The sequence below is a fragment of the Diplotaxodon limnothrissa genome, linkage group LG4, assembly GCF_057381915.1.
Source record: "Diplotaxodon limnothrissa isolate DT_005_m linkage group LG4, D_limnothrissa_male_GT1.1, whole genome shotgun sequence".
Classification (NCBI taxonomy): Eukaryota; Metazoa; Chordata; class Actinopteri; order Cichliformes; family Cichlidae; genus Diplotaxodon; species Diplotaxodon limnothrissa.
This window is the reverse complement of record NC_140599.1, coordinates 9,617,006-9,642,807: the sequence shown is the minus strand read 5'-3', so window position 1 is coordinate 9,642,807 and position 25,802 is coordinate 9,617,006. Positions and strand designations below refer to the sequence as shown.

At 42.3% G+C, this 25,802-nt stretch overlaps 2 protein-coding genes across 8 annotated transcripts in view; one reads left to right on the top strand and one right to left on the bottom strand.

Annotated features, from left to right (window-relative positions):
• The first annotated feature begins 2,181 nt into the window (after positions 1 to 2,181).
• LOC146633263 (retinoic acid-induced protein 3) lies at positions 2,182 to 4,327 on the top strand. The gene is made up of 3 exons (XM_085352093.1): positions 2,182 to 3,310; positions 4,040 to 4,095; positions 4,238 to 4,327. The coding sequence occupies exons 1-3, from the start codon at positions 2,191 to 2,193 to the stop codon at positions 4,325 to 4,327; spliced, it is 1,266 nt and encodes a 421-aa protein (XP_085208219.1). The 5' UTR covers positions 2,182 to 2,190.
• A 4,979-nt stretch (positions 4,328 to 9,306) lies between these two features.
• Positions 9,307 to 25,802, bottom strand: part of LOC146633262 (RNA binding protein fox-1 homolog 2-like) — a 54,569-nt gene continuing 38,073 nt past the window's right edge. For 4 of the 7 annotated variants that reach the window (XM_085351421.1, XM_085351424.1, XM_085351426.1 and 1 more), the window contains 7 exons: positions 21,533 to 21,620; positions 20,424 to 20,480; positions 19,961 to 20,108; positions 18,806 to 18,848; positions 14,691 to 14,794; positions 13,684 to 13,759; positions 9,307 to 11,634 (listed from right to left, as the gene is read on the bottom strand). In XM_085351421.1, the coding sequence (XP_085207547.1) occupies positions 11,590 to 11,634; positions 13,684 to 13,759; positions 14,691 to 14,794; positions 18,806 to 18,848; positions 19,961 to 20,108; positions 20,424 to 20,480; positions 21,533 to 21,620 (561 nt within the window). In that variant the 3' untranslated portion in view covers positions 9,307 to 11,589. Of the gene's footprint in view, positions 11,635 to 12,304; positions 12,389 to 13,683; positions 13,760 to 14,690; positions 14,795 to 18,327; positions 18,371 to 18,805; positions 18,849 to 19,960; positions 20,109 to 20,423; positions 20,481 to 21,532; positions 21,621 to 25,802 lie in introns of those variants that run through there. The other 3 variants (XM_085351423.1, XM_085351422.1, XM_085351427.1) reach the window with 3 other exon arrangements.

Below are 25,802 nucleotides of genomic sequence, written 5' to 3'. Positions count from 1 at the left end.
AAACATTAAAAAAAAGAGAAACTAATCAAAATAAATTAAAATTATCTACACTAAAAGACTTTAGTTTTAGGCTTTGGTGAATATGTTTATTGAGACTGGTATGACCACATGACAGTGAGTCAGCTCTGACTGTGTTTGTGTTGTACTCCAAACGTCTTCAAACTTGCTCCTGGCAAACATTAGAAATCAAAATGCTACACCCAACAGACTCTAAAGTGAAACTCGCAAACCCGAGAGAGAGAAAAACAACCGAAACACAACTGTGCTCAAAACAAACACTGTTGAGGATGTTGTGTAGAGTCTCAATGTAAACCTCGACAAGGTCTCAGTACAAGGAAACCATCGGGTCGCTAAACGTGGATTCGGATTCCTTGGACTAATAAAACTGGGAATATGCTCAGTCATTGCTCTCCATCCAGTGCGAGAGAGTTTAATCAGATCCAAGTTGGTGGAGCACCTAAAATACAAGTTTACCTTCTCAATGCAGCAAGAAAGGCCCCAAAAAGTCTTAAAGACACACTTTCTGTCAGCATCCTTCAACACTGTCGCGCTTCCCAGACAGCGGGGTTGCCGAGTGTCTAATATGCACACAGACACTCCATGTACAACATATTGGTGCCTTTGAAACATTTATTCGAAGGAGACGTTTACATTGGCCAACATCCGTGTGCACACACCCTGCTCCTGCAACAAACCAGCTTACAAATGGAAAAAGTCCCTCTGGGCTTTAGAGCAAACTTTAGTTGAAGAGTGACTTAAGCTTCAGCTGAACACACCCTTAAACAATGTGCGTGTGCAGGCATGAGCGGAGGTGTTACGTATGGGCTTGCAACGGTGAAAAGCGTTCTCTGTTCCTGATGCAACCCTACTTGTGGCGAACTCGCCAATTTCAAGTGTTTTGGCTGTGATTTACTAGTAACCAAGGAGACTGCTGCTCCTGTTCTGTATCCAGGTGATGGTGGGATGAGTCAGGCGGGCTCGCCCTAACGCCCTTGATTCTTACTTCTGCTGAGCTGTGACCCTGCACCTCAGGTGAAACACATGACCACATTATCAACAGACGGGATGCAAATTCTTATGGGAAATGAGATTCATAAATCTGGGAGGTGTGACTTCTCATCGCTTCCAGGTGTGCGGGAGCCCCACCTTAATCACAGGGAGGGACGCAGCGAAGCACAGCAGACGGGAGGGATCTAAAAGCCAAGAATTTGTGGAGGTACAGGTTTCCAACCTTCTAAGCAAGTTGAAAACAATCCTCTCCGGTGGTGCTTTTGGACCTCGTCCTTTTTTTCCCCCTCTTCTCCCTTGTGCTCATTTCTCTTGCTGGCAGAGAAATGAGCACATCATCAAGATAAGAGGTGCAGAACATCAACAAGAGTTTACCGCAGCTTGAACGTCAGACTGAGACTAGTTGAGTGTAATTCGGAGGAGGTGGATCTGCTTATACTTGCATCCCAGAGGATAAAAGGTAAGTGTATTCGATAAAGGTTGGGTCAGGCTTGTGAATCTATTTATATTTTGATTTGATGTCTAATAATAGACATCAAAATAATGTTTGGAATTGGTAAAAACCTCTGTAACCCCCTGTGAGCAAGTGATGGGGCAAAGTTGAGGACACGAGGCCTTTTTATCCTGTGCTAAAACTGCCAAAAAGGTCATATTTAAATCTCTGGTGCTGGAACAAAGACTCCACTGTGTAATGCGGGAAGTGCTCCTCAGCTATCACAAGTGACTATCTGACTGTCTCTCACCTCTAATCTTAACTGGTTATAACCGGCAATCGTGTTATGTGACGGCGCTCGCTACGTCTCCTTTTCTGTCCTGGCCTCGCCTCCATGTTGCAGCTAGTTTTTCCTCCAAGCTTTGCAACGGCTCATTCATTTCCCTGCTTTGTTCTGGCATGTTTATACACTCCCTTCTCCTCCTGTGCTCTTCACACGAGCTACTGTCAAACCTCTTCTTCCTTTTGTCTCTTCCATGCTGTGACCTCTGTCATGTTAGCTTCCATTTCACCATGCTTGATTTGCAGACTTTTAATGCGTTTCGGACAAACTTCTCCTCCCGACTGACAGTTTTGCAGTCAAACATGCGTGAAATGTATTTTACTCTTTTTTGTTTCAGGATTAAAGACCTGCCACATCAAAGGACGGTTAAACAAAGGAGGACCGAATCCTCGTGTGGATTACTATAATGAATATGGCCCTTTCATCCAAGAACCTGAAATCCCTTTCTCCCCTCCTGTTCCTCTTTTATGCCCCTCTCACCTGTCTGTGCCAGTCAGCCAACAGCACCTCAACCAGTACCACAACCGTTTCCTCAAATGTTACATCCCTGATCGGAGTCCGAGGCTGCGGCAACGGGCTGCATCCCATGTACAGGTATCTGTGTGACCGCCGGGCAGCATGGGGGATTGTGCTGGAGACCCTGGCCACTGCGGGCTTCCTGCTAAGTATAGGGCTCCTCTTAACCCTGCTGATCTGGTCCCTGTGTGTCTGCATCTCATCCCGCCATTATCGAAAAAGCAACATCGGAGGCATGGTGGCCTCCATGTCCCTGTTCCTGTTGGCCACGGCGGGGATCTTTGGCATCACCTTCTCTTTCATCATCAGTCTCACCCCGCAGACGTGCCCCACTAGGCTGTTCCTCTTTGGCGTGCTCTTCTCGCTGGCCTTCTCCTGCCTGCTGGCTCGCTGCCTTGCTCTGTTGGGCTTTGCAGCAGCTCGAGGCTGGGGAGAGCCTGCTGTGGCTCTGGGGCTCTTCACTGTGCAAGTTATCATTGCCACAGAGTGGCTGATCATCGTGTTGGTCCGGGATAACAAGCGCTGCGAGTACAGCCAGGGGGAATTCGTCATGCTACTGATCTACATCCTGTGCTTACTGGCTATCAGCTTGATTCTTTCCCTGCACCTCCTGTGCCGCAATTATTGCACTTACAGCTACAGCTACACAGGACCCATCAACCAGCAAGGGAAGCTGCACAGTGGGCTGGTCTTCTTCACACTGCTTCTCTCTGCCTGCATCTGGGTGGTGTGGATCACTATGTTCACCAAGGGGAACCCCGAGCTGGGCCGTCGGCCAAATTGGGATGACCCAGTAATTAGCATTGCCTTGGTAGCAAATGGCTGGGTGTTACTGATTGGGCATGGGTTGTCCCAGGTCGCCTTCTTCTGCAATGGGGAAGTGAAGTCCAAGGATCTCCCTTTGAGCTTTGCAGGATGGACCAGCCCCAATGCTGATATGCCAGGACTAGGAAGCCAGAAGGAGGGGAGAGACAATGGAAGTTTTGAGAATGACTTGGAGAACAAGAGAGGTGAGATGCTGTTGTGTTGATTAAAAAAAGTGTGACTTACAGTTAGATGATTTGGGACATAAAGATAATATGATTATTGAAATTATCTTTTGAAATTGACTATTTAAATCCTCACCGCATTCCTAACCACACCTGGTTGACTAGCAATCCAAGAGATATCTCATTTTCTTTGACAAAGACCTAAAAATACCAGTAAATATTCACATATGTACAATAGAGCTGGTAAACTAGAATTTTCGCATTTAAGGATTTATACTAAGTCACGTGTACGGAAGAATTCAGGATCGACCTGACAGTTTAAAAGATGTTCATCAGTACAAGCCTATTACTCTCATGACTTTATAGGATATGATGATTATTTAATAAAAGACCACCTGGGATCCACTCTAATCGGCAATGATTATTTCTTTTTAATCAATTTAATGCCCCACTTTTTTGCACTCCTCAAATCTACATCATCTAACTAAAGTTTGCGTGCACCACAGATCCATAAAGGATGTTGTTTCATTCTCATTTTAAAGGCGCAAAAGCAGGAAAAAAACAGAATAGACTAACTATGATCAATAAGGACACATTAGCCAAATGGCTTTCCTCAAACATGAGGTAAAAATGAACCCAACCTTAGAAAATGACTCCTGATATCTGTCAGCTCAGCTCTCACTGTGCGCCTTTACGATGAACGCATATAATGTATATAATTAGCTGACTGTGTAACGCGTCTCCCTTCAGGCCGGAGAGCTGAGCAATCGCTGCGATCGCCCTACGAGTCGGGATTCTCCATGACGGTGAGTACTGAAGGATAAACCATCCGACTCCTGCTGGTCCAACATTCAACAGTGTGACCTTTTAACTACGTGACTGAGCTATATTGTAGGATTAATTGGACTTTATCGAGGGTATTAATTGCAGCGATGTTTTGTGTTTCAGGAAATCGACACCGACAAAGATTACACCATTCCTCGCCCTCAGACTACCAACTACAATGAACCCTATGATGAATATTATGGACATGAATAAAACCTTATCTGAATAAGGCCTTACACACCTCATGGCCTAATTTGTACTTTAATGTGCAAAATGTAAATATTTTTAGTATTATAAGAAATGGTGTTTTAAGTGTGTTAGTAGGATTTAAAATCATATGTCGCCCCCAAAGAGAGCAGGCTCAGCAGCATGACTCATCTGCTTGAGTTTCATCATCGAGGCTGGACGGGTTCAGATAGTCCAGCTTTGTTCTGGCAAATCCACGGGGCGAATTCTCAACAGTGGGGCGTCTCAGTCACGGTGTGTGTGTTGCTACTCGGAGATGGCAGATAATAGCCCTGAGGTGACAGGAGGCGTGAAAGTGTCGCTTTGAAGGTGCCAAACTGCTGAGCAGAGACATCCACGAAGGAGCGAGAGGACAACTGAGAGGAACGAGAAGAGAGAACGAGGTGAGAAAGGAAAGGAAGGCGGGATCAGACGAAATGAGACAAGACAGGAGGAGATAGGACAGGAGATCCGTCAGCGCTGTGGGAGGGCTCGTGCCATCACTGATCAGCATCTTCATATTCAAAGTTACGTCACAGTTACACGTTTCTGCAAAACAACTGGAGTGATGTAGAAAGATACAACATAGGCATCTTTTTACCCCGTAACACTTTAAAAATACGGCCTGAGGCCAAGTGCGTAATTCCTCTGTGATTAAACGGAATGTCAATACTTTATTATAACGTAATTATATTTACCTACAAATACTTAAAGGTAGGCACAAAGGAATAAGGGGATAACAAATCAGGGTTTTACAGAAAACAAAGAAAAACTTATACTGCAAGTAAAGCTAATTAGTGTGTAAGTAATTTTAGTAAATTTAAGCAGTGCATAAGGCATTATGAGTAGTGCACAGATTCTGCAAATTTGATGGTATTTGTTTTTTCTTGTAAGGCAGAAAAGTCCTCAACACATTTATATTAGTAAAAGAAAAGCACAGTTGAATAACAGAACATCCATCCTGCAAATCAACATAATGAATATTAAATAAACAGGCAAGAAAAGCAAGATTAATCCACTCCATAATGCAGCCTGTGCTGAAAACTACAGTGTGTTTATGACATGTGATTTTTGTTTTTTTTCTGTAAAAACCCAACTTGTTCTCACCTTATTCTAGTGTGCCTACCTCTAAGTATTTGTAACTAAATGTAATTACACTGTAACTTTAAAAAAAATGCACTAAAAGTCCATTCAATTACAGGAGAATTACGCTCTTAGTCACTTATTATAAAGTGTAACCTTTATTTTACAAATGCTTGCATAATGTGCTCAATAAAAAAAGACTTCTACATAAAGGATTTCGTTCTGTCAGAGCTCAGTCTTTTTTAATGTCCACTTAATAATTTGAATGCCTCCTTGCAGTAAACAAACACTTGTGTACAGGGAGCAGCCACCAGGGGGCAACGTCGTAACAAGTCATAGTAGATGACTAGGTAGATGTAAAACCTTTTTAGTAGCAACTATCATAGTCACGGTTTCATTTACAAGAGGCAGAATGTGCAATAAGAAATTCGTCCCTCTGTAATACACGGGAGAGAAGATGATTCAGTGTGCCATTTATTTTCTTGCCCCCTCCCTTCCTCCCTCCGATGGCCTGTAGTGATTTGCCATCCACAAAAGGTCAGTTCCCCACTTCAAAAGATGCAATCTCTCACACACCTCCTCCTCTGTCAGGCCTCTGCCTATTCTTCCAATTAGCCCAACTTCAATTACTCAGCGAGAGCATGCCATCAAATTGGCAATTGGCCTCTTGTGCATTAGTGCAATTAGCAGGGATATGAGGTTTCCTGCCACATCCAACCCATTTACGGCCATTAACTCTAGATGCAATTAAAGATTGTTCCAGTTTGTTTCCCCCTTGGCAGTGATGAGCAAGTTTGGAGGTGGTGGAAGAGCTTATCATACAGTAAATTTGGTCTGGAGGAGTAAAAACAAAAAGAAAAGAAAAGTCAAGAGTTAACTGCAACGTAGCACCGCTGAGCTGCGTTAAACGGTGGGCATGTGGCGCCTCCATCAATCACCCGGCTCGCGCCCCACAGAGGAGGCCACGTTTCTGGACTGTCTGAGCAGGGATTCTTTGGAAGCTTGTTATCTAAATATTGCAGCATTCAGTTGACTCCCCGACTTCTCATGTCTAATGAGAAACTCCCTTATCTCTGCTTGGTATAGGGTTTTGTTCTATTTAAAGCAAGCTCGCTCCTGATTGGATAACTTCACTTTAGACAAACACTGCAAAGAAAATGATAAGACTGACACAATCATGGGAAGGAAATAACATAATGGCTGCCAGCTCAACAAATCCAGAACCCTATCTGAGAATGTGCTCTATCACCTCCTGATAACTGTGAGGTAAGAGGGTCACTGCATCAAGAAGAAATGGGAGTCAGTGAGTGCCTTCAATTTCTGAGGATCCTTCAAAGTGTTTCTTTAGACAATGCCTGCCTTCTTCACTCATTCTCAGCTCAGTCCTTTTAAAAAACAGAATTTGTTTAGTTGAATCTATGAAAAATAGATAACATAGATAACAGTGTCCTTAAAAATGGACAAGTGGAGGACCAAAGAAGTGGCAAGGCTTGTAAAAATATATACGCCAGATGAGCAGTATGTGAAAGTCAGGTCCTTGAGACATATGAAAAAAGATCCAGACATGATGCAGGACCTGAGAGATGCATCTAGCCCTTCAGTTGATCAGTCTGCTGTTTGTGAAACGAGGGAGAAAAAGCTGAGGTCGCCAAAATACACAAGAACCTGACTGGAAATCAGTGGCAACTGGTCTGATGGAGTGATGGATCCAAATTTGACATTATTGGTCCAAATTGTTAATATGCAGAGAGGTCATCAGGACAAATGTATAACAGAGAGTGTCTACAGCCGGCCATGGCTCTGACATGGTTGGGTTGCATTTGTTGGAGCTTATCAAAGCTGAAGGAAACTGTGGATGCAGAAAAGTGCCACGAGATTTAGATCAAAATGTCTGATTGGCAACAGCTTCATTTTAAAGCACGACAATGATCCCAAACAGACTGCCAATGCAGTAAAAGCAGACCTGGATAGAGAAAAACACAGTGGAGCACCGTCAGTCATGGATTGGCCTCCCCCAGAGCCCGGACCTCAACATTACTGAAGCAGTGTGGGCTCATGTTGACAGAGAACAGAACAAAGCCAACATCCCAAGACGACCTTTGAATATCCTTCCATAAGCCTGGAGAACTATTCCTGAAGACTACTTAAAGAAATGACAAGAAAGTGTTGAATAAAGGTGGTCACACCAAATATCGACTTTCAAGCTTGTTAGAATCGTACAAACTCTGTTTTTGCCTTATAGACTGTAGTTACATGTATGTTTTCACAAGTCACTGCACCTATTTTGAATTTCCTAGCAAAATATTTAAAAACAGGAATGAAGGACAGCTCAAAACTTTTGCATAGTACTATATGCAATTCTCAAATTTGGATGTTTGGGGAAGAAAAAGTTCCTGGCTTCAGATTGTGATGCAGAGTGGATGTAAAGTTGATTCAGTTGCAGTTTTTAAACAGAGCTTAAATGTGTTTTTCAACCCTCAGCTTCACGCAGCTCTCTCCTGCACTTCAGAAATAATGCACAGCAAGCATCTCCAGTTTCCAACCCACCTCTGTGCACTTTAAGGAACTGCAGCTCGGAAATTACTCAGGATTTGCTTAGTTTCAATAAATACACTAAATTTACTGGAGGTCATGTGGGAGCAGAACTGGGTGATCGTTTACGGAGCGAGAGGCAGGTATGAGTGCGAGAGCCTGCGACACTAAAGGCCAGAAAAGCTAATAACAAATCAAAGACGGGTATAAAAACCAAACAGTTTATTATTATATACATTCAATAATAATGAAGAGAATAAACAGAAGGCAGACACAAGAATGGCAAAATAAAACATTGTGAGAAAATACAAGTCACTTACTTAATTTTTAAAAAAAAAAATCACTTGGATAAATGAGCCTTTGAGAGCATGTGACAGGGAGGAGGAAAGGGAAAAAAACTTCACATGCAATTTAAACCCATTTATTAAACTGCTGTACAAAAACTCCCACTGGGCTGACTTCTTGAGTGCAGTGCAGGGAGTCGGGGTGTGGGGTGGGGGGCATCGGCAGCCAGCAGCTGAGGATGACTTTTGTTTTCAGTCCGTGTTCCTCGAGCGCACCTGTGCGGTTACTTCGCAGCTTTTCAAAATAGGATTAACTCCCAATTAGAGGAGGCAAAAAACCAAAACAACAACAACAAACAAACAAACAAACCAAAAAAAGCGAGTGAAAGCAGCTGCGCCGTGGTCGCTGCTCAACAACGGCGCCGTGACTGCAGCTTGTTGCCAGCTGGATGAGCGAGGCGGAGAGCTTTCTAAATGAGCATCTCTGTGGGCAGGTTCATAATAATAACAACACTAACACGGCTCTGCGCAGAAGCTTTTCACCGGGGTGGACTAATGCTGTTACTCTTAACATTTTAAGGGTTTTAAAAAAAAACCACAGGGGGGACAGACAGGTGATTACCATGAGGACCACACAGCAGAGAGCATAGATAACCCAGGTGGACTGAAGTGGACTGGACTGCCCCCCCCAACCCTCCCCCACAATCCAGACACTGTGCAGGGCCTGAACCGAGAGCAGCCGTCACTGCTGTCACCCCGCATCACACATCATCCCAGGTTCTCTCTCTTTCTTACTCCCCCCGCTGTGTAAACACGCCACGCTCCACCTCGTCTTCCTCCTCCAGCACTGCGATTTGAGTTCATGCACAAAAAAGAAAAGAAAGACTCGACACCCTTCCTCTCTCGCAAAAAGCATGCATGCATAGCAACACTTGTGGTAATACTTGTAAGAAAAACAAAAAAACAAGGAGGTAATGCTCATCAAAAATACTCATTGGACCCACTGCACACAGTTTCACAATCATACAAAAACAAAATACCCCCCCACCCACCCTGTCCTTGCACTGTACTACCCCGCCTTCCCCCCAAAGAAAGGAGCAGAGTGAGAGGGAGAGACAGTGGGGGACGCTGTGATTCTGTCAGCTGATGATTAATGGCTCAGCTTCTCACCTTCACCAACACTGCCACAAAGTCCCTTCACTGACCGCCCACACATTGTTTCATTGTTCAAAAAAAAAGGTGAACACTGCTGGGCCTCTGGACCCCTTTTGACATCGTGCCGCCCCCCACCCTCCCCTCCTAATTTACTTTTTAATTTGGCCCTTCAGGAAAATGCACTTTGAAATATCCTCTCGGTCTACCTGCCTCTCCGTGCATCCCTCATGACTCCATCTGCTCTGATTTCCCTTGTCTGCAGCAAACACCTCTGCATCTGCACTGTGTGCTCATGTGTTAGTGCAAAAAAAGAAAAAAAGAAAAAAGAAAAGCTAATAAATGACACTTAAGACCAAATTAAACCCAGCAGTGTCATTATATTCTGCAGGCTGGATTAAAGGTGTATTCCCTGTCTTGCAGACATTGCTTTTATGACATTTCCCAGGGGTGCTGCTACGACGCTGTACAGCTTCAACCCACACATTAAAAAAAATAAAAATTACAGCTAAAGAATAAAGTAAAGGCAGAAAAACACAAAAATAAAAACAAAATACACAAGGACACACAAAAAAAAGAAATGTGCTTTCCTCTGAAAATCTTTGGAACTGAAAAAAAGGCAAATAATAGCAATAACGACAACAACCACGTGAGAGTAAATGCAGATGCAACACATACAGGTCCTGCTGTGCCTTCATCAGGTGCACCAGGAAAGCTTTGAAAGTATTCAGAGTGAACCATCCCAGAGAGCATGATGAGGGGCCTAAGAGTTACATAATGATGTGAAAACCTAGTGAAAACACTGCATATAAATAGAAACAAAACCGATAATGAATCCCGTCTCTGTGCTTCCCTGCACTCTCTGCTCTGCCGAGTCGAGATCACACACCATTTCCCGAACGACGGCCAGGAGGGCTCGGCGTCCGTTCGACTGACAGGTTATTTGTTTCCCAACGCGGGTGGTGCGGGTGCTGAAGCTAGTTCCACTCGTGTCCTGTGGATCTTTTTGATGTGATCGGCAGGAACGTCTGACGGTTTAGGAGATAGAAACGAGTCCTTTATTTCTCCTTTTGGAAGAAGCAGACTTAAGGACGAGGCCTTTAAAAAGACGGTCGTGATGTCTCCATGTTGGAGTTGCACTTGCAGTAATGACTGGAGTATGTGCAGGCGAGCATTAAGGACAAAAACTCAAAATCACTGAGCCACGTGGTGTTTTTTGTTTGTTTTTTCCGACATGATGACACGTCTGCGGCAGGCAAAACAAACGAGGTACTGCAGAAAAAAAAGACCTTTTTTTCCTTGTCTTTTTTAAACAGTCTCTTTGTGTTTCCTTTTACATTTGGCCAGGACGTTTTAAACGTTAGAAAAATGCCCCCCCTCCCCCCCCAAAGACATGCCATATAAGTTCGAAGTTATTAAGAGAACAAAAAAAGTGGTTTCTGTCAGAAGTTTCCTCCAGCTGAAAGTTGGATGTTCCAGCGTGGCAAAAACAAGAATAGCTCCTACATCCTCTGAATTTGATTCTTTTCTTTTTTTTTCAGTATTACATGATACTAACATCAGAGGGATGTAGGGGGGAGCAGCTCTATGTCAACGTAGTGTTTAAAAACAGAAGTACCTTTTTCTAGTATCATTTAGTGAAGTCTGACACTAAAGGAAAGTGTAGAGGAATCTATACTTGGTGTTTAATGTAAGAGTGTGTGTGTGGTTAGGTCTGACAGGACAGTGGATAAACTGGAAGTCTGGATATTTTTAGGGACAAAAAAATTAAAAAAAAAAAAAGATTTTGTAGTGTGCAGGATGTCATAGGAACAACAGCAGTCTGTCTCCTTCCAGGTCCTGTAGTGTTTTTTCTTAAAAAAACAAAAACAAATCTAACAAAAAAGCATCCCAAACTGTGTCCTGTTGCTCCAGCTCTTTATACAAGGGATACACTCCTGGCAGTTTTTTTGTTTTGGGGGTTTTTGTCATCGTTTCCATGTCAGTGATGGACACAAAAGTACAGGAACTGAGTTTCAGTTGATGATGTGGCAATGACTTCTCTCGCCACAAGACAAAAAAAAGGGAAAAGAAAATAATAAAAGGGGTTGTTGCTATAATCTGCCTGCAGAAAAAAAATGTAGGGGAGCTCCTGCCAAGCAAAGAGCCTGAAAAAGGGTTTTGGACCAAAGTGAAATTCCTTGGATGTGATTTGTGGTTTTAGTAAGGAGCAAACCTACTGTATCCAGCCCGGTATAAACTGGCCTGAAAGACACAGAAGGGACAACAGAGTCATGAAAGTAGACATATACACATAATTTAAGAAGAAGAAAAACGTGCTGAATGCATCTATAAAAAGCTGCTATTACACCGCTTACAAGAAACGTACTGACTGAACTAGAATTCACCCAAGACCGCAAACGCCTCCATTTATTTGTTCTTCAGAAAAATTCAGTGACATAAATGCGGCGCGACATCTTGCAAAAAGATGGACGAGAAAAAAGTCGAGTGAGGTCACGACGTAGGATTTTCAATTCATGATTAACACGGTCAAAAAAAACCACACAATGCTATCATCAAAACTACAATATTTCACTGTCAACACTTACACATTTTGATGCTCACTTTAAAAATAAAACCCATTTATGGTCTTGATGGGGGGGCAACACATTTTATAGCTGGTTTCAAATATCAAAATATTTTATTTAAAAAATACAGCTGATGATTCTCCCAACCAATCACACTTCAGAGTCCCTGATTCTAGCTTCCTCATGGAGGCTTTTATCAAACTCACAAAGTGAAATAGCTAATAAATTGAATTGCAAAATTTTTATTAAAAAAAAAAAAAAAAAAAAGTCCACATTGACGCCACAACGTACAGATTAAATATCTAACTCCTCATTTTTTTCCCCAAGAGTTTTTCTTGTTCACTTACACAGATGTTTGTCAAATATCTCAGAATCACTGCATCGTGATAACTTCGTTATCTTATCCAAAACCCTTCAGTTGATCCAAAACACTGCAGTGACAAGAAAAGGCACATAATATTTGTCCTTCTCCTGACACACAAAGTCTTTAACAGTCAGGACCCATCTTATTTTAAAGACATCATACTATTATGGCGTTATTTTTGTGCCACTATTCTGAGCGCACGTAAAAAAAAGTTTACAGGTGCAAGTGTTGCATTTTGAGGAGAAATTTATTGTATTTCGTCCAGAACTCAGGCATCTCTGAAAACGTTTAGAGCACTTTTGCAAATATGTGATGTCTTGATAAATCGAGCAGATATTAGAAGTTTACACAGCAACATTCTCACATGAAAATATCTTTAAAGTTAATTTTGTGACCCAGAAAGAGTAATATTTCAAACTCCGCCACTTTGTGTTCCTCTGCCACTGCCTCGTTTGAGCTTTGGATGAAATGCATTCTGGGATATTGCATTTCGTCATTCCGAGCTGATTGGAGACCAGAACAGCCAATCAGATATTTTTGCATCCAAGTCTGTGATTGGCTGGTTTTTGTGGCACAAATATAACAGTGTTCAGAAAGAGTTGAACGCGCACAGGCAGAAATGTTGAGAGCGTGAGCAACACATTGCGAGCAAGCGCAAATACAAAAACTGAGCGAGAGGAGCTGCTATTGTGTGTGTGTGTGTGTGTGTGTGTGTGTGTGTGTGTGTGTGTGTGTGTGTGTGTGTGTGTGGATAATAGCAAACACTGAAATACATTTTTTGCACGCAGCAATGAATTTTGTTCACTCAAATTCAGCTTTTCTTCGCTCAAAATAAATTTCTCCTCAAAATGCAACACTTGCACCTGCAAACTTTTTTTTACGTGCGCTCAGAATAGTGGCACGAAAATAACGCCATATACTATCACATTTTCCCAGTACACCACATGACCTTCATGCTGCAGGCTAACTTGGTGTTTCTAGAGTTTCTAAAAGTAGAATTTGAGGCAAAGCTTCAGCTTTCAGGCCCTTCTGCTGCTGAACCAGCTCCTATTTTGGAGTTGGTAGACTCTTGTTAAGATTAGTCTTCAAACTTTCAGCCATGGTGGATCAGGTGACCCTGAACCATCAGGGTCATACTGCTATAGGCTCAGACTGCTGGCTGACTGACTTCACGCTCCCCCCACTTCCTTTAAACAGGGAGTTCTTTGTTCCAACAGTCGCCTCATCAATAGATTGTTATGAGCTGGTGCTACATAAACAAAACTGAACTAAACTGAACATAATGTGTCGCACACCCAGTTATTCCATTATTCCCTCCCTACTGTTCTACTTATGTTGTAGAGCTTGTGTCCGTTTACTCACCATGGCTCCCACGCCGTAAGCAGCAGCCGCCGGAGCTAAAGCGTGGTATGGGTCTGTAGTGTACACCCGGCCATAACTGGGAACAAAAACACAAGAGATTACTTAACAAGGTCAAAATAAGTCTGGCAACTATGAACTTTGCTGTTGTCCTGTTTTGGAGAGCTTCCTTTCTAATCTCCCTTTGAACCCTAGCAGGCGGCCTAATTTTGAAACTTAAACGCAGGTTTAAAATCCACAGAAAGAATAAATGCATCTTTTGCAGTTGCTTCAGCACAAACAGAAGTGGACGATTACTTTTTTTACGCACAAAAATAAAACTGGTTGATGAGCATCTGTAGAAGAGCCCATTTTCAGTCATATATCGAAGTTATTTCCTCATTGTGCTACAACCCAGGCAACAGCAGCATTAATCCATCACACACTTTAAAATATATTTTATTTCTATCCAGTTAAAAGCTTCACATAGGCCAACAGCACGTCAGCTAATGCAAATCAGCGTCCTGCCATGCAATACCTGTGCGCTGCCTGACATTAACCAGCCTGCAGAATTCGATTAACTCTAATAAAATTAAATGAATGAAAAGCGGATGAGGGGAAAGTCCTGGTACAGTCAAATGATAATTCTTCATGTCAACATTTTATTCTTTCCCCTCTTTCATCTTTTCTGGCTCTCCTGCGCACATAAGGAGCCACACATTGTGCAAACATTGGCTTGAAAGTGCAAATGCTCCCCCCACTGCGTCCCAATGACAAAAACCCTCAGATACAAGATTACATACAACTCTTACTGTTATCTTATCAAACTGTTATCCAACATAAGTGAACCTTAAATCCCCAAACTCGATTAAAAGTTTTCTCTCTTACTCAAAAAATAAAAAATAAATAAAAAAGCCCCTAAAACACAATGAAGGATCAGAGCCTTTCAGAATATTAACGCTTCACCTCGGGAGCTCTGCCGTACAGTTTAGCGTGTCTACGTGTATATTTGTGTCCTGCCTTGACCTCACCTGTCACTGTAGGCAGCAGCTGCAGCGGTTGCCCCGGTTACAGCCGCAGGCTGGGCGTAGCGATAAGCGGCGGCGGCGGCTGCAGCAGCAGCCGGGTAACCTCCCTGAGAGAGACACATACAGCAGAGCTAACTCGCACGCCTCTGAGGAGGAAGATACCTGAGCTACGGTGTGTCAAGGAGGAGGGGCGGGAGAGATGCAACAAACTGACATTTGGTGCAGAAGTTACGAATACTTTCTTCTGTGTATTCAGAGCACAATTACTTTCTTATCGTCTACGATAAACATACAGTTTGTGTCAGTATATTGCATATGCATAGGGGGAAAAGGAGGAGGTGGTGGGGCGTGATGGAGGAAATGTTTTATCAGTGAGACAGGGAGAGGAAATTGGACTGTCGAAGTCGAGTTAGATTGTATTATTACCGCTACGGGAGAGGGGGAGGTAAAAAAAACAAGTAGTGGAAGATAAAATGCGCACACATCTGAGGCCGTATAGAAACCTCAGTGTCTTGGGAAGATTAAAGTAATGAACAGATACATCAAGAGGACTCCTACAGCTCTAAGGACACTAACGGATGCTAGTGTTGCATTTCCAGTGGTGATGGAGAGTATTTGCTTATGACAAAAACAATATTTGTTATTAGAAGTGTTTCTTTTGCATGGATTTAGAACAAAGACAACAGAGAGAAAGACTGAAAAAAAGAAGGAAACAAAAAGGTCACACACACTGACACACCCACACAAGCCTAGACTGACACTAAAATCATCTCCTTGCACTGAGACTGCATGCATGACCCAAAATTACAATCCAGACCTCCTTAAAAAAAGAAAGACAAATAAAAAGAAACAAAACAATCCCACTGCATTTGGACCTGATCAGAATGGAGAATATCCAATCACAACAGAAACATCCCAGCATTCTCAGCGATGGCTACGAGACACGGACCAGAGGGAGGCAGGTGGGGTACAAAATGTTTATTAGTGGGAGAGAGCAAGGCTTTCTGGGTAAGTGGAGGGAAAGAAGGAGCAGTAAAACAGCACGCCGGCATGCAGCAGCTGATCAGCACATGCTTCAATAATCATCCTGGGGGTGTGCAGTTAATTCAGGAAGAGACCATGTTCTCCATTTCAGCTTGAGCCCCCTCTGGGCAGAAGGCTTTCAGGGCACTGACTAACGTTCACGGGACACTGCTGTAAAATCACAGCCTCAGATTTAGAAACAAAAAGTTTACAACACAAGGAACTTCGAGTTTATGATAATCTGATAATAATAATAATATGGTAGCATCCAATTGGAAATATAGTTTGTGTTTTAGTTTTTGGAAAACGCAGTACAGTCAAAGGTTTAGATATACTTGCAAAAGACATCTATGGTATATTAAAGCAGTACTGGGGCAATTATTTCTGCAGCCAAGTTTAAATAAACCTGATTATGTGAAAGCATATATTAAAACAACATTTCTGAAACAAAGTAGCACTAGAGTATCTGCATTCACCGCCTTATGGAAAAGGTGCAAAATACAATGATTTGTAAATCATTTACGGCTTATTTTCGATATAAAACATGAAATACTGAAACTGGGGAATGTTGCACCATGCTGCATCACCTTGTCCTGTAAAAAAAAAAAAAAATGTTTTGTGTCTGGACTGCAGGGAGGTCAGTTTAGCACCAGAGGGGTGTACTATGAACCATAATTAGTGGCTTAGTGGGCCACGTCGAGCTCCGAGTATGCTTTAAACTACATTTTGCACCATATACTGAGTAATTACTCGACAGATGCTGTACTTACTAAGCCACTAATCTACCTCGTTAGCTGTGAGATATTCCTTTAGTTGGTTTTCTAGCGTTACACAATTTTTCCAATCACTTGTTGTACCTGCTCCAAAACAAAACAGAAAAGTTTCTTGCCTAAAATTCAAAACTACAAACTTTTCAAACTACATCTCTCGGTTTCCTTTTAAATCATTTACAAATCATTGCACTCTTTTATTTGCATTTTAGGTCAAACTTTCTTAAAAAAACGAGTGATGCCAGGTCAAAAAACAGAAGCACAGGACAACCAGATGTCTGCTTGGTGGTGATGTGGAGGGGGAAATCTCAGCAAACCACTTCCTGCTGAGTTATGATCTGAATCACTAGATTCAGCATGATTTTCACTGAGTAAATTAGAGGCCTCAGTAGATTAAAATAAACAATAAATAAAAAGGGACATTGCTACCATATGAGCATGCTCAGTGCACGCCTCAGCCCTTGCCTCTGGTTTCAAAATAGCACGAGTCAGTCTCATGAGGTTAACCTGTACTGTACAGTCATGTGAAAAGCAGCGTTGTTTACTGGACTCTATGCAGTGCTGTGAAATGTTCAGTGTTATGCTTCCATTAAAGCCTGGATTATAAGCCGCTGGCCGAGAAGTTATACCTGTTATGCTTCTGGGCGCACGTGTAGTTGGTGTGTTGCGATGTAAATTATCCATGGATGAGTCTGCACAGGCCCTCATGCCAATCATGTGATGATATTCAAAGTTTGGGTCTATGCATTTGTGAAATAGTGTTACATCCCAGTTAGATTGCTTTGTATTTGTGTGTGGATTGAAACGTGCTTGTGAGTCCTCAACAGTTAAACACAAATCACTCATTTGTGCACGTTTGTAAACCTTTTGAGGCAACTTTGTCTCCATATAGATTTTTGGCCATAATCCACAGCACCACGTTTTGTGAATTGGGTTTCTTTGCACCGTGGAGTCACAGAGTCACTCATCACAGGAAAAGGAGCAAATCAGCAGAATGGCTGAAAAAAAGAAGTATGAGCAAAACGCCTGCAAATCTAGACGAATAAAAGCAACGTTGTGAAGAAAAACAGGCCAAAATTCCTCCACGACGATGTGAGAGCCTGATCTCAGTAAACAGCTAAGGGCAAACAGAAAACGATCCAGTTATTGCTAAAGTTGGCGGTTTTCTTCACAGGACTGCACCGAGTGAAAACTTCTCTTTTCTACATGACTGTAGGCCACTGATACTTACTAAAAATACAGTCAGCTTTTGTAGCTTATTTTTGACCAGTCTGAGTTGTCCTTGTATCTACTGAGGGATCTAAAAAAGAACATTAAAAAAAACCCTCACTTGTTTTTCAAGTGACATAAAAAGTCGATTTCCTGCCGTCTCAAATAAAGAGCAGCTGTAGAAATAATTAAGGAGCCCAAACTGCAGTGATATAAGTGTGTCTGACAAGTGAATGCAAACATTTGACCAGAACTTTTACAACTGTATGCATACTGCCATCTTTTCCAACACGAGAACAAAATAAGAGCAGGTGTCATTTTCCACCAAAACTAGCCAACCAGACAAAAGAGACCAGGTTCTCTTTTGAGCAGGAAGAAAAGCACTCCATACAATTTAGTACTTTTAGTTAAAAAACAAAACAAAAACAAAGCTCTTTCCCACAACTGGAAAAGCAAGAACAAAAAAGAAAAATCAGTGAGTTAGTAAAAGAATAAAGCAAAATTCAAAGCAGCGGTAATTTTTAAAACAACTAAAAGACAACATGTTCCAGATCAGATCAGAAGATGATTCATAAGATCAGAGGAGGTAGTACAGTAAAACAATGCACACTCAGGGTTTGGTGTTGAGTTGACCCTACCTGAGGCAATCTGGGACTAAGGACTGAGTCCTGAAACACTAGTCTATAGAGAGAACAGAAACAACCGTTGTCAACCTGGATGCACACACGCACGCACACACTCATTCACTGACGCACGCTGCCGCATCCGCCTACAGAGCAGCCTTTGTAGTGGTGTTGTGGATCCCATCACACGATGTCATTTATTCAGTTTTATTTCATTTTTAAATGAACACAGCTGGTGCTCAGTTGTGTGATAACCAGCACGTTTGTCGACGAAAAACAACGCTCATGCACAAAAGACAAAGGACCTTGTGCAGGTATGTGGCATGTCGTGCTTCTAAAGAGTTCTCACCATTCACCATTATGGAGGCAGCTCTGTGCAGCGCATGACCGGACACACATGCAGAATCACCCCAAGAAGAAAAAAAAAAGAGCAGGAGAAAGCCGTGAGGGGAGGGACAGAGATGGTGTGTCGGTTGGAGGTGAATTTACTTACATATAAGTCTGCGGCTCCGTAAAACCCATCCTGATACACCACGCTGAGAGGAGGAGGAGAACATGGGAGGGGGAGAGAGAGAGAGAGGGGGACAGAGCGGAAGAAGAGCAGGAAGTGGAGGGTGCAGTGCGAACAGAGTGGTGCACGGTCCCAGAAACCCAGGGTGGATGGAGGTCACAACACAGCAAAATAGAGAAAAAGAGGGATCAGGTAGAGAGAGGGAGAAAAGGGAAGAAAGAGGGAGAGAGAGAGAGAGAAAAGTAGTTATTTCACACCCATGCAGCATGCAGAGGAAATACAAGTTCCATTTAAGCTCCACAACTGCATCTCAAAAACATTAAACAATACACTCGTGGGGCTAATACATAAAGGTTATTGAACTGAAATGAGACCATAAACGGCTATTGCTCCCCAGCGAGTAGAAAATCTGGCCAATAAAGGCCATTTTGAATAGATCGTTTTATGAGGAACGATGTCTGGGAGGTGTAGTTTTCAGTGGAGCACGTATGGAGAAGGTATTTCCTGCATCCCTCACCCACCCCACGCACAATTTCATCTCGTTTCGCTTTATTTAAATGTCATGTACAGACAAGCCACCGGTCAATTTGGCTTTGAACTGAATACGATCGCAGTCGCAACCCCCATTAGCCAATCATCGCAGCACAGCAACAACATGCACAGTGCACACACACCGAGGGAACAAAAAACGCAAAAACAAATCATGGTAAACGTGAATAATCTAAAGCAAATCTGTGCGCAAGGTGACTGCTGCTGTATAATGTCTGCATGTGGTCCGTGTGTGTTTATGCAAATCTGCTGACGGTAGGATCTATGTGTTTATTCAAATGAGGCTTCAATGGTGCAATCCCATCAGTGTGTCACACTCCACTGAATAGCTTGTAAACGGACTGACAATGTGCCAGTTGGACTGCTGAAGAGAGTGAAGTGTGAATAATGTTTGAGCATGAGGAGTGAATGAGCACAGCTGTGTTAAGCAGAGACCTGGTCAAACAGAATTTGGAAAATGACTCATGAGGTGATGCTCGGCGGATTTACCGAAGCACTAAACAAAACAGATCCTGATTTTTTTTTCTATATCCAGAATGAGCTTCAACAGCAACAGCTCTTGTTTATAAAGAGGCAGGTTATCCTCACCCAGGATAGGCAGGGATGGCAGGCTGCGGCACAGCGGCCCGCACAGCACTGTAGACGGGCCGGCCTCGGCCCCGGAGGTGGGCACCGCGAAATGCCGCTGCCGCTGTTGTGGCTGCTGCTGCTGCTGTAGGGTAGGGAAACCCTGGAACTGTAGGCGAGGAAGCAGATAAAGAGGACAGGAGAGGATTAAAGGAGGAAAGATGACAACCCAGGTAGGAAATGGGATGACAGTATATAAAACAAAGTGACACTCGGAATAAATTGAAAGAAAGGCAGAGGAACATTCCAACTATAACACAGAGGACTGTATCAATAAAACTGTCAGTGAGGAAGAATGCTGGGTGAGCAGTGCATTAATACAGATTAACAATCACAGTGTGACTAAAATGTAAAGTGGGGCTGTCACTCTACAGCCAGACAGACCATTTTTAGTGTGGCTTGAAGAGACAGAGATGGACCTTACCTGCGTAGATCTCTGGTCCATACATAGCTCCCACCACAGGACTCAACTTCCACCCTGCTAATAGTCACACAGAGAAGGGAAAGAGCAAATGATAAACAGGAGCCGTCTTTAAAGTGTTAATGCCTGTCGCATGCATAGTGCTACCCCTCAGCGACCTTGTAGAAGCACTTACGGTATGATAACAGTACCCCATCTGTTTTTACAGCAAAAATGGTTTATCCAGTATATTACATATGGTGTACTGTGGATATGTTCTGATATTCCCTTTTACTGCTGTCATCAGTTGCTTGCTATAAAGTTGCTGGTAAATCTACGAGAAGAAGCTGCTATTCAAACCTCCTGTTTGCAACGACAACCAATCAAAACATAAAGAATACAATTCTTGTGTTATTCGTTTTTTTGGATGAACTGACCGACTGCACCAGGACCGATTATAAAATACATTTTGATTATTAAAGTTTCTTTTGTGAACTGTGAATGACGCAGAGCTCCGAGTGTTTTCACACCTGCAGTTTGTTTAGTTTGATCTGAATCAGTTAATGAGTTTGTAGCTTTTCCCTTTAGTTTGGTTTCTTTTACAAAAAAATGCATCACTACAAACCACGTTCAGTCAGATTATCAGGTGTGTCTGAGGCAGGAGAAACAAAAGTAAACGTGGGGAATATGGATTCATTTTACAGCTTGTTGCTAGCTCGCAATGACCGTTTGTACACTCTGTGCATTGATGGTAGCTGCTGCATCCCAGAATGCAAAGCATACCTCGCTATCACTCAAACTTGCAGGTTGCTGGTTCAGCTCGCTTTCACACTGTAAACAAACCATACAGACCACCACCTCTGATGCGTCTCGGTGCAGTTGTTTTGGTCTATACCCGAGTGCCAATTTGTTCGCATCTGCTCAAACGACCCCGCAACAAGTAAGAAAACTGTGCCAGAGTCCGATTCAAATGGACTAAAAACCAGAATAAGAATAAGAAGAATAAGAACGCAGAGCTGGAAATGAACTTAATGGACTGCGAAGCTATAAACTATTCTCCGCATGTACCTATGATGTTTGTATTTTTAGACAGGCTTGGGTTCATTGTTTGTGCACATCACAGTGTGTGTTACCATAGGGTAGTGTGCTGAGAGCTTCTCCATTAGGATAAGGGCTGACCATCTTCTTGTTAGTCATCACTCTGGCGGTGGCGTTATTCACCTGGGGGATGGAGGAGCCAACAGTCAGAGGCACAGACACAACAGCTCAGCAGAGGAAAAGTAGCACATAGTCTGAAATGTAAATCTCAAGGCCAGGGCTGATATGCGTGGTGTTTTGTACAGTAGATTGAAAAAGCCTGCTGCTGTGTTGAGTTATTATAATAGTCTCTGCTCATCGTGTGGCTGACTTTGTTATTAAAAAGGAAATAGCGGTGTCATTTGGGATTATGGTTAAGCAATTTAGTTGTGCCAACATTGTAGCTTATCTTCTTCCCCCAATCAGCCTTTCCTAGTCTGCCACATTTCTTTATTATAATAATTATCATCAAAATGCACCCTTGAAGGTCAAACAATATTTTCTTCTGCTGGCACCACATGTTAAATATTGTGCACATTATAGAGAAATCTGCCTCTGCAGAATAATGAAACACAACATCACAGGCTGGAAAATAAAAGTGAGTGCTGCTGCATTTCATCAGCGACGAGGCTGCTGACTCTTGTTTATGTAGCACGTGTATGTTTGTGTGTATAACTGGATGGAGATTGTTAGGGGACTTTTTAGTCATCATGCAATAAAAAGCAGGTTGCCCAGTAGAGATTTAGTGATTCGCTATGAACAGATACAAGGAGTGCCACTGGTGACACTGGTTGTATTGTTGATGTGCGCATAAACAGGGGTGGGGATACAGCAAAGGAAACTGAGCTGTACTTATTTTTTGGCAAGTACTGTGGCTTTTTCTTCTTCTTCTTTTTTTTTTAAAGGGGCGTGCGTGTTCTGTGCATGCTCGCTGACATTTCAGACTAATGCTCCGGCCTTTCAATCCAAGACGGCTGATAATCTCCTCTCTGAGCTTCAAAGGCTTCTACTCCGGTCCCTTGATCTATCCTCATCTTCCTTTGATGGGCTTTAAGAGAAGGAGATTGTAGCTCCCTGTAATAACCCATACTGTCCAAGTGTGCTGTTGAAGTTGCACATTTGACTGTGTGGCAAGCTAAAGATTAATGACCTTTTGCCCAGCGAAGAGCCTCTGCTTGTGTGTGTGAGAAAGAGAGAGAGCGAGAGAGCTTGAGGAATGAGAGTGCTTGTGTGCGCATGCACGCTTCACTCCAATTTATAAGACCATTAAGGCTGCCTTTCGCATCGCCCCTCTCGGTGAGTCATGTTCTTTATCTGCAGAGCTTCATTCAAATGGAAATGAGGTTTACCTCATTTTTCCCTCATTGCAAATGACAAGGTCAGTGGCAAATGATTCAATTAGCCAGGCCCGGCTACCTCTCTCACACAACTGTGTGCTGGTGTCTGAGTGGAAACATTCTGAAATCTCAGTTTAGTCAATGAATCAAATTTATGCAAACGTTTGTGTTACAAGAGGGAAAATTTCCCAGAGGCTTTAAGCCTGAAGGTAACACTACACTTAAGGCCATTATATAGCGAGCGCACTGCAAAAAAAAGCGACACAAAACTTTTTACTATATGTATATTCAGTATCAGTGTGCTTTTTGACCTACAGTGCACTTTTTGCCAAATACAGTGATCTGATTTGTCACTGTTAGAAAAATGCTTCAAATTCATCCAGTGAAATCACGCGGTCGGTGTGAACGTTTCAATTATGAATAGACGAGTCTAAAAGATATCTAGCACAATATATTTGGATGGATATGCTGTGTGCAAAGGCCTTTACCCTGTAGCAACGGAACATTTAAGCTACTCTAATAATCTATTTGTTTACTGAGGTTTTGCAAGAAATGTGACCTCTAACCACGTGACGTTAACTTGTCTGCCATTTTGGACATGTGACAATCACGTTGGCAGTGTAGGATCAGGCCAATAAGGCCTAGAGTTAGATCCACAACCGTCTCACAGCCAAACTCACGGGAGACAAATGAGCATTTCCCAGTTCAAAAAGTTTTGAACACCTTTTGAAACGTGTTTGTTGCTGCATGAAGGCAAAAACTTTGCCATTTCCGATTAGCACTTTTTCAAGTTTAACTACCACGTAGCTGGTGGTTAGCCAGCATTTGCAGACAACCATGAAAACCCGCCGAGAAATGCATCAATCTCTTAGCGACCAAAGCAATCACAGGGTGTTTGCATCTGAAACATAAAGGAAGCACAGCCAAATCAGTCGGGGAATACAAATACTGGTTGTATCACATCCAATAGGGCAGACAAATCTTCGTTTTTCCATTATGTGCATGACATTGCATGAGAAATCTAAATATATAGCTATTTTGTGTGTGTGTTTGTGTGGTTTGTGTCATGCGCAATTAATGAAACTGGGTAAACGATCGGCAGAAACACATGCAAATCAGCAGAGACCAATACGGAAGGCAAATCTTAAGTGTTAATGATTAATCAAACATTCATCCTTTCTCAGCCCACTTTTGCCCTCCCAGTCGGACCCGGACAGTAAAACCAGACAAAAACAAAGTCACATTTCCATATGAAACCAAACTTGTGGGGTTTACGTACCTAAAAAGAAAATTGTTTTAAAAATAAAATTCAAAAGAGAGGGGGAGAAAGAGTGGGGTAAAAAACATTTGTTCGACAAAATTAATAATCATATAACACAGAAATTACACGCAGCCAAATACGGGCGCATCACATGACCAAGAGTGAGTAACAAACTAAAAAAAGAAAAGAATGAACAAAATTAAAAAAAAAAAAAAAAAAAACCATTTTAAAAAAGGAAAATTTCAGCCAATCAGCAAGCGTCGGATGCAGCATAGAGACCAATCAAAACAATCGCAGCACTCCCACACCAAACACGTACGAGACAAGGATGGAGGTTAAGAGTACGGGATGCAAAAGTGAGGAGTAAAGAGACAGAGCCAGTCCATGTACGAAATAAACAGGAGAACGAAAAGATGGAGTGAAGAAAAACGAGAACAAGGGAGAAATTTTTACATGAGCAACACACACACAGAAAAAAAACAAACTAAAAACAATTACTCTTTAAAATAAAACATATATATATATATACCAAGGTGCATCATTCAAAAAAAGCAATCAGTTTTGGTGACCATTCTCCTGAAAAATCTCACTGTATGTGGTGGGTTGAGAAACAGAGCACCAAAGGATGGAGGGAGGAGAGAGAGAGAGAGAGAGAGAGAGAGAGAGAGAGAGAGAGAGAGAGAGAGAGAGAGAGAAGGAGAGAGAGTGAGAGAGAGGAGGAGAGAGAGAGAGCAATCCTCATTCCCAAAAAAGGAGAGAAATAAAATAAACACGAGACACTATGCCAGGCATTAAAACTGTGTGTCACAAACTGAAAGACCAGTACACTATGACTACTACTACAACTACTAACACACAGACAGTCCACTACAAGAAAACCAAACCAAAGGAACAAAAAAGAAAAGTAAAAGAAAAGGCAGCATAATAGAGACCCAAAAAACAGCAAGGTAAACCCCATATCGGTTTAGAGATGCATATGGTTACACAAAACTCGCTGATTCAGTAAGTGATAACAAGCTGGGGGCTGCATCAGCTTTTCATTCACTCAAACTTGTTGTTGTTAGTTTATTGAAGGCAGTCACTTTAAAATGAGTTGCACCAAATAAACTACTTCTTATTTAGGTTTCATTTAAAATCTAAATAGAATAAAACACTACATTCACAGCTAAACACTCCCAGGCATTGCTGTTGAGTAACAGAACCAACCAAAAGAGTGAAACCAAGTGCATCTTTCCAGTGGCCAGCAGGGGGCGATGCCTCCGGTCAGAATTTAATATGAGGAAATTAAGCTTACTTAATTATTAAGAAATAATTCACTTATGGCCCTATTTGGCCTTAATGGAAAATCTAACCAGCACTTAATGTACCGTATTTAGGCATAGTCACGGTTACCTGCTGGTTCAAACTGAGCATCACAATGAGGTAGAAATGTGATATAAGTGTCTTCAAATGTGACATGCTTGTTAGTGCCAGGCAGGCTGAGGAATTCACAAAAACTGCTGATCTACTGGGATTTTAAAACCCAAGCATCTCTAGGGTTTATACAGAATGGTGTGGAATGTCCTCAGTTTTTCAGTCTGTTCCAGTTGCTGCTGTGGCATCATCTGATATATAGTTTAACTGCAAAAACCCCTTCCAGCTACCTCGTGTGTGAAGTGTTCACAAGAAAAACAACATACTGCAAACTTTCAAAGGTATATCACAAACATCTGTGAAGTTCCTGTTGAA

Bases quoted from the DNA above. Each gene is read 5' to 3' on its own strand.
- LOC146633263 (XM_085352093.1), top strand. From the start codon at position 2,191: ATGAATATGGCCCTTTCATCCAAGAACCTGAAATCCCTTTCTCCCCTC. The intron at 3,311-4,039 runs GTGAGATGCTGT...GTCTCCCTTCAG, and splicing joins TGACTTGGAGAACAAGAGAG to GCCGGAGAGCTGAGCAATCG. The intron at 4,096-4,237 runs GTGAGTACTGAA...TTTGTGTTTCAG, and splicing joins AGTCGGGATTCTCCATGACG to GAAATCGACACCGACAAAGA.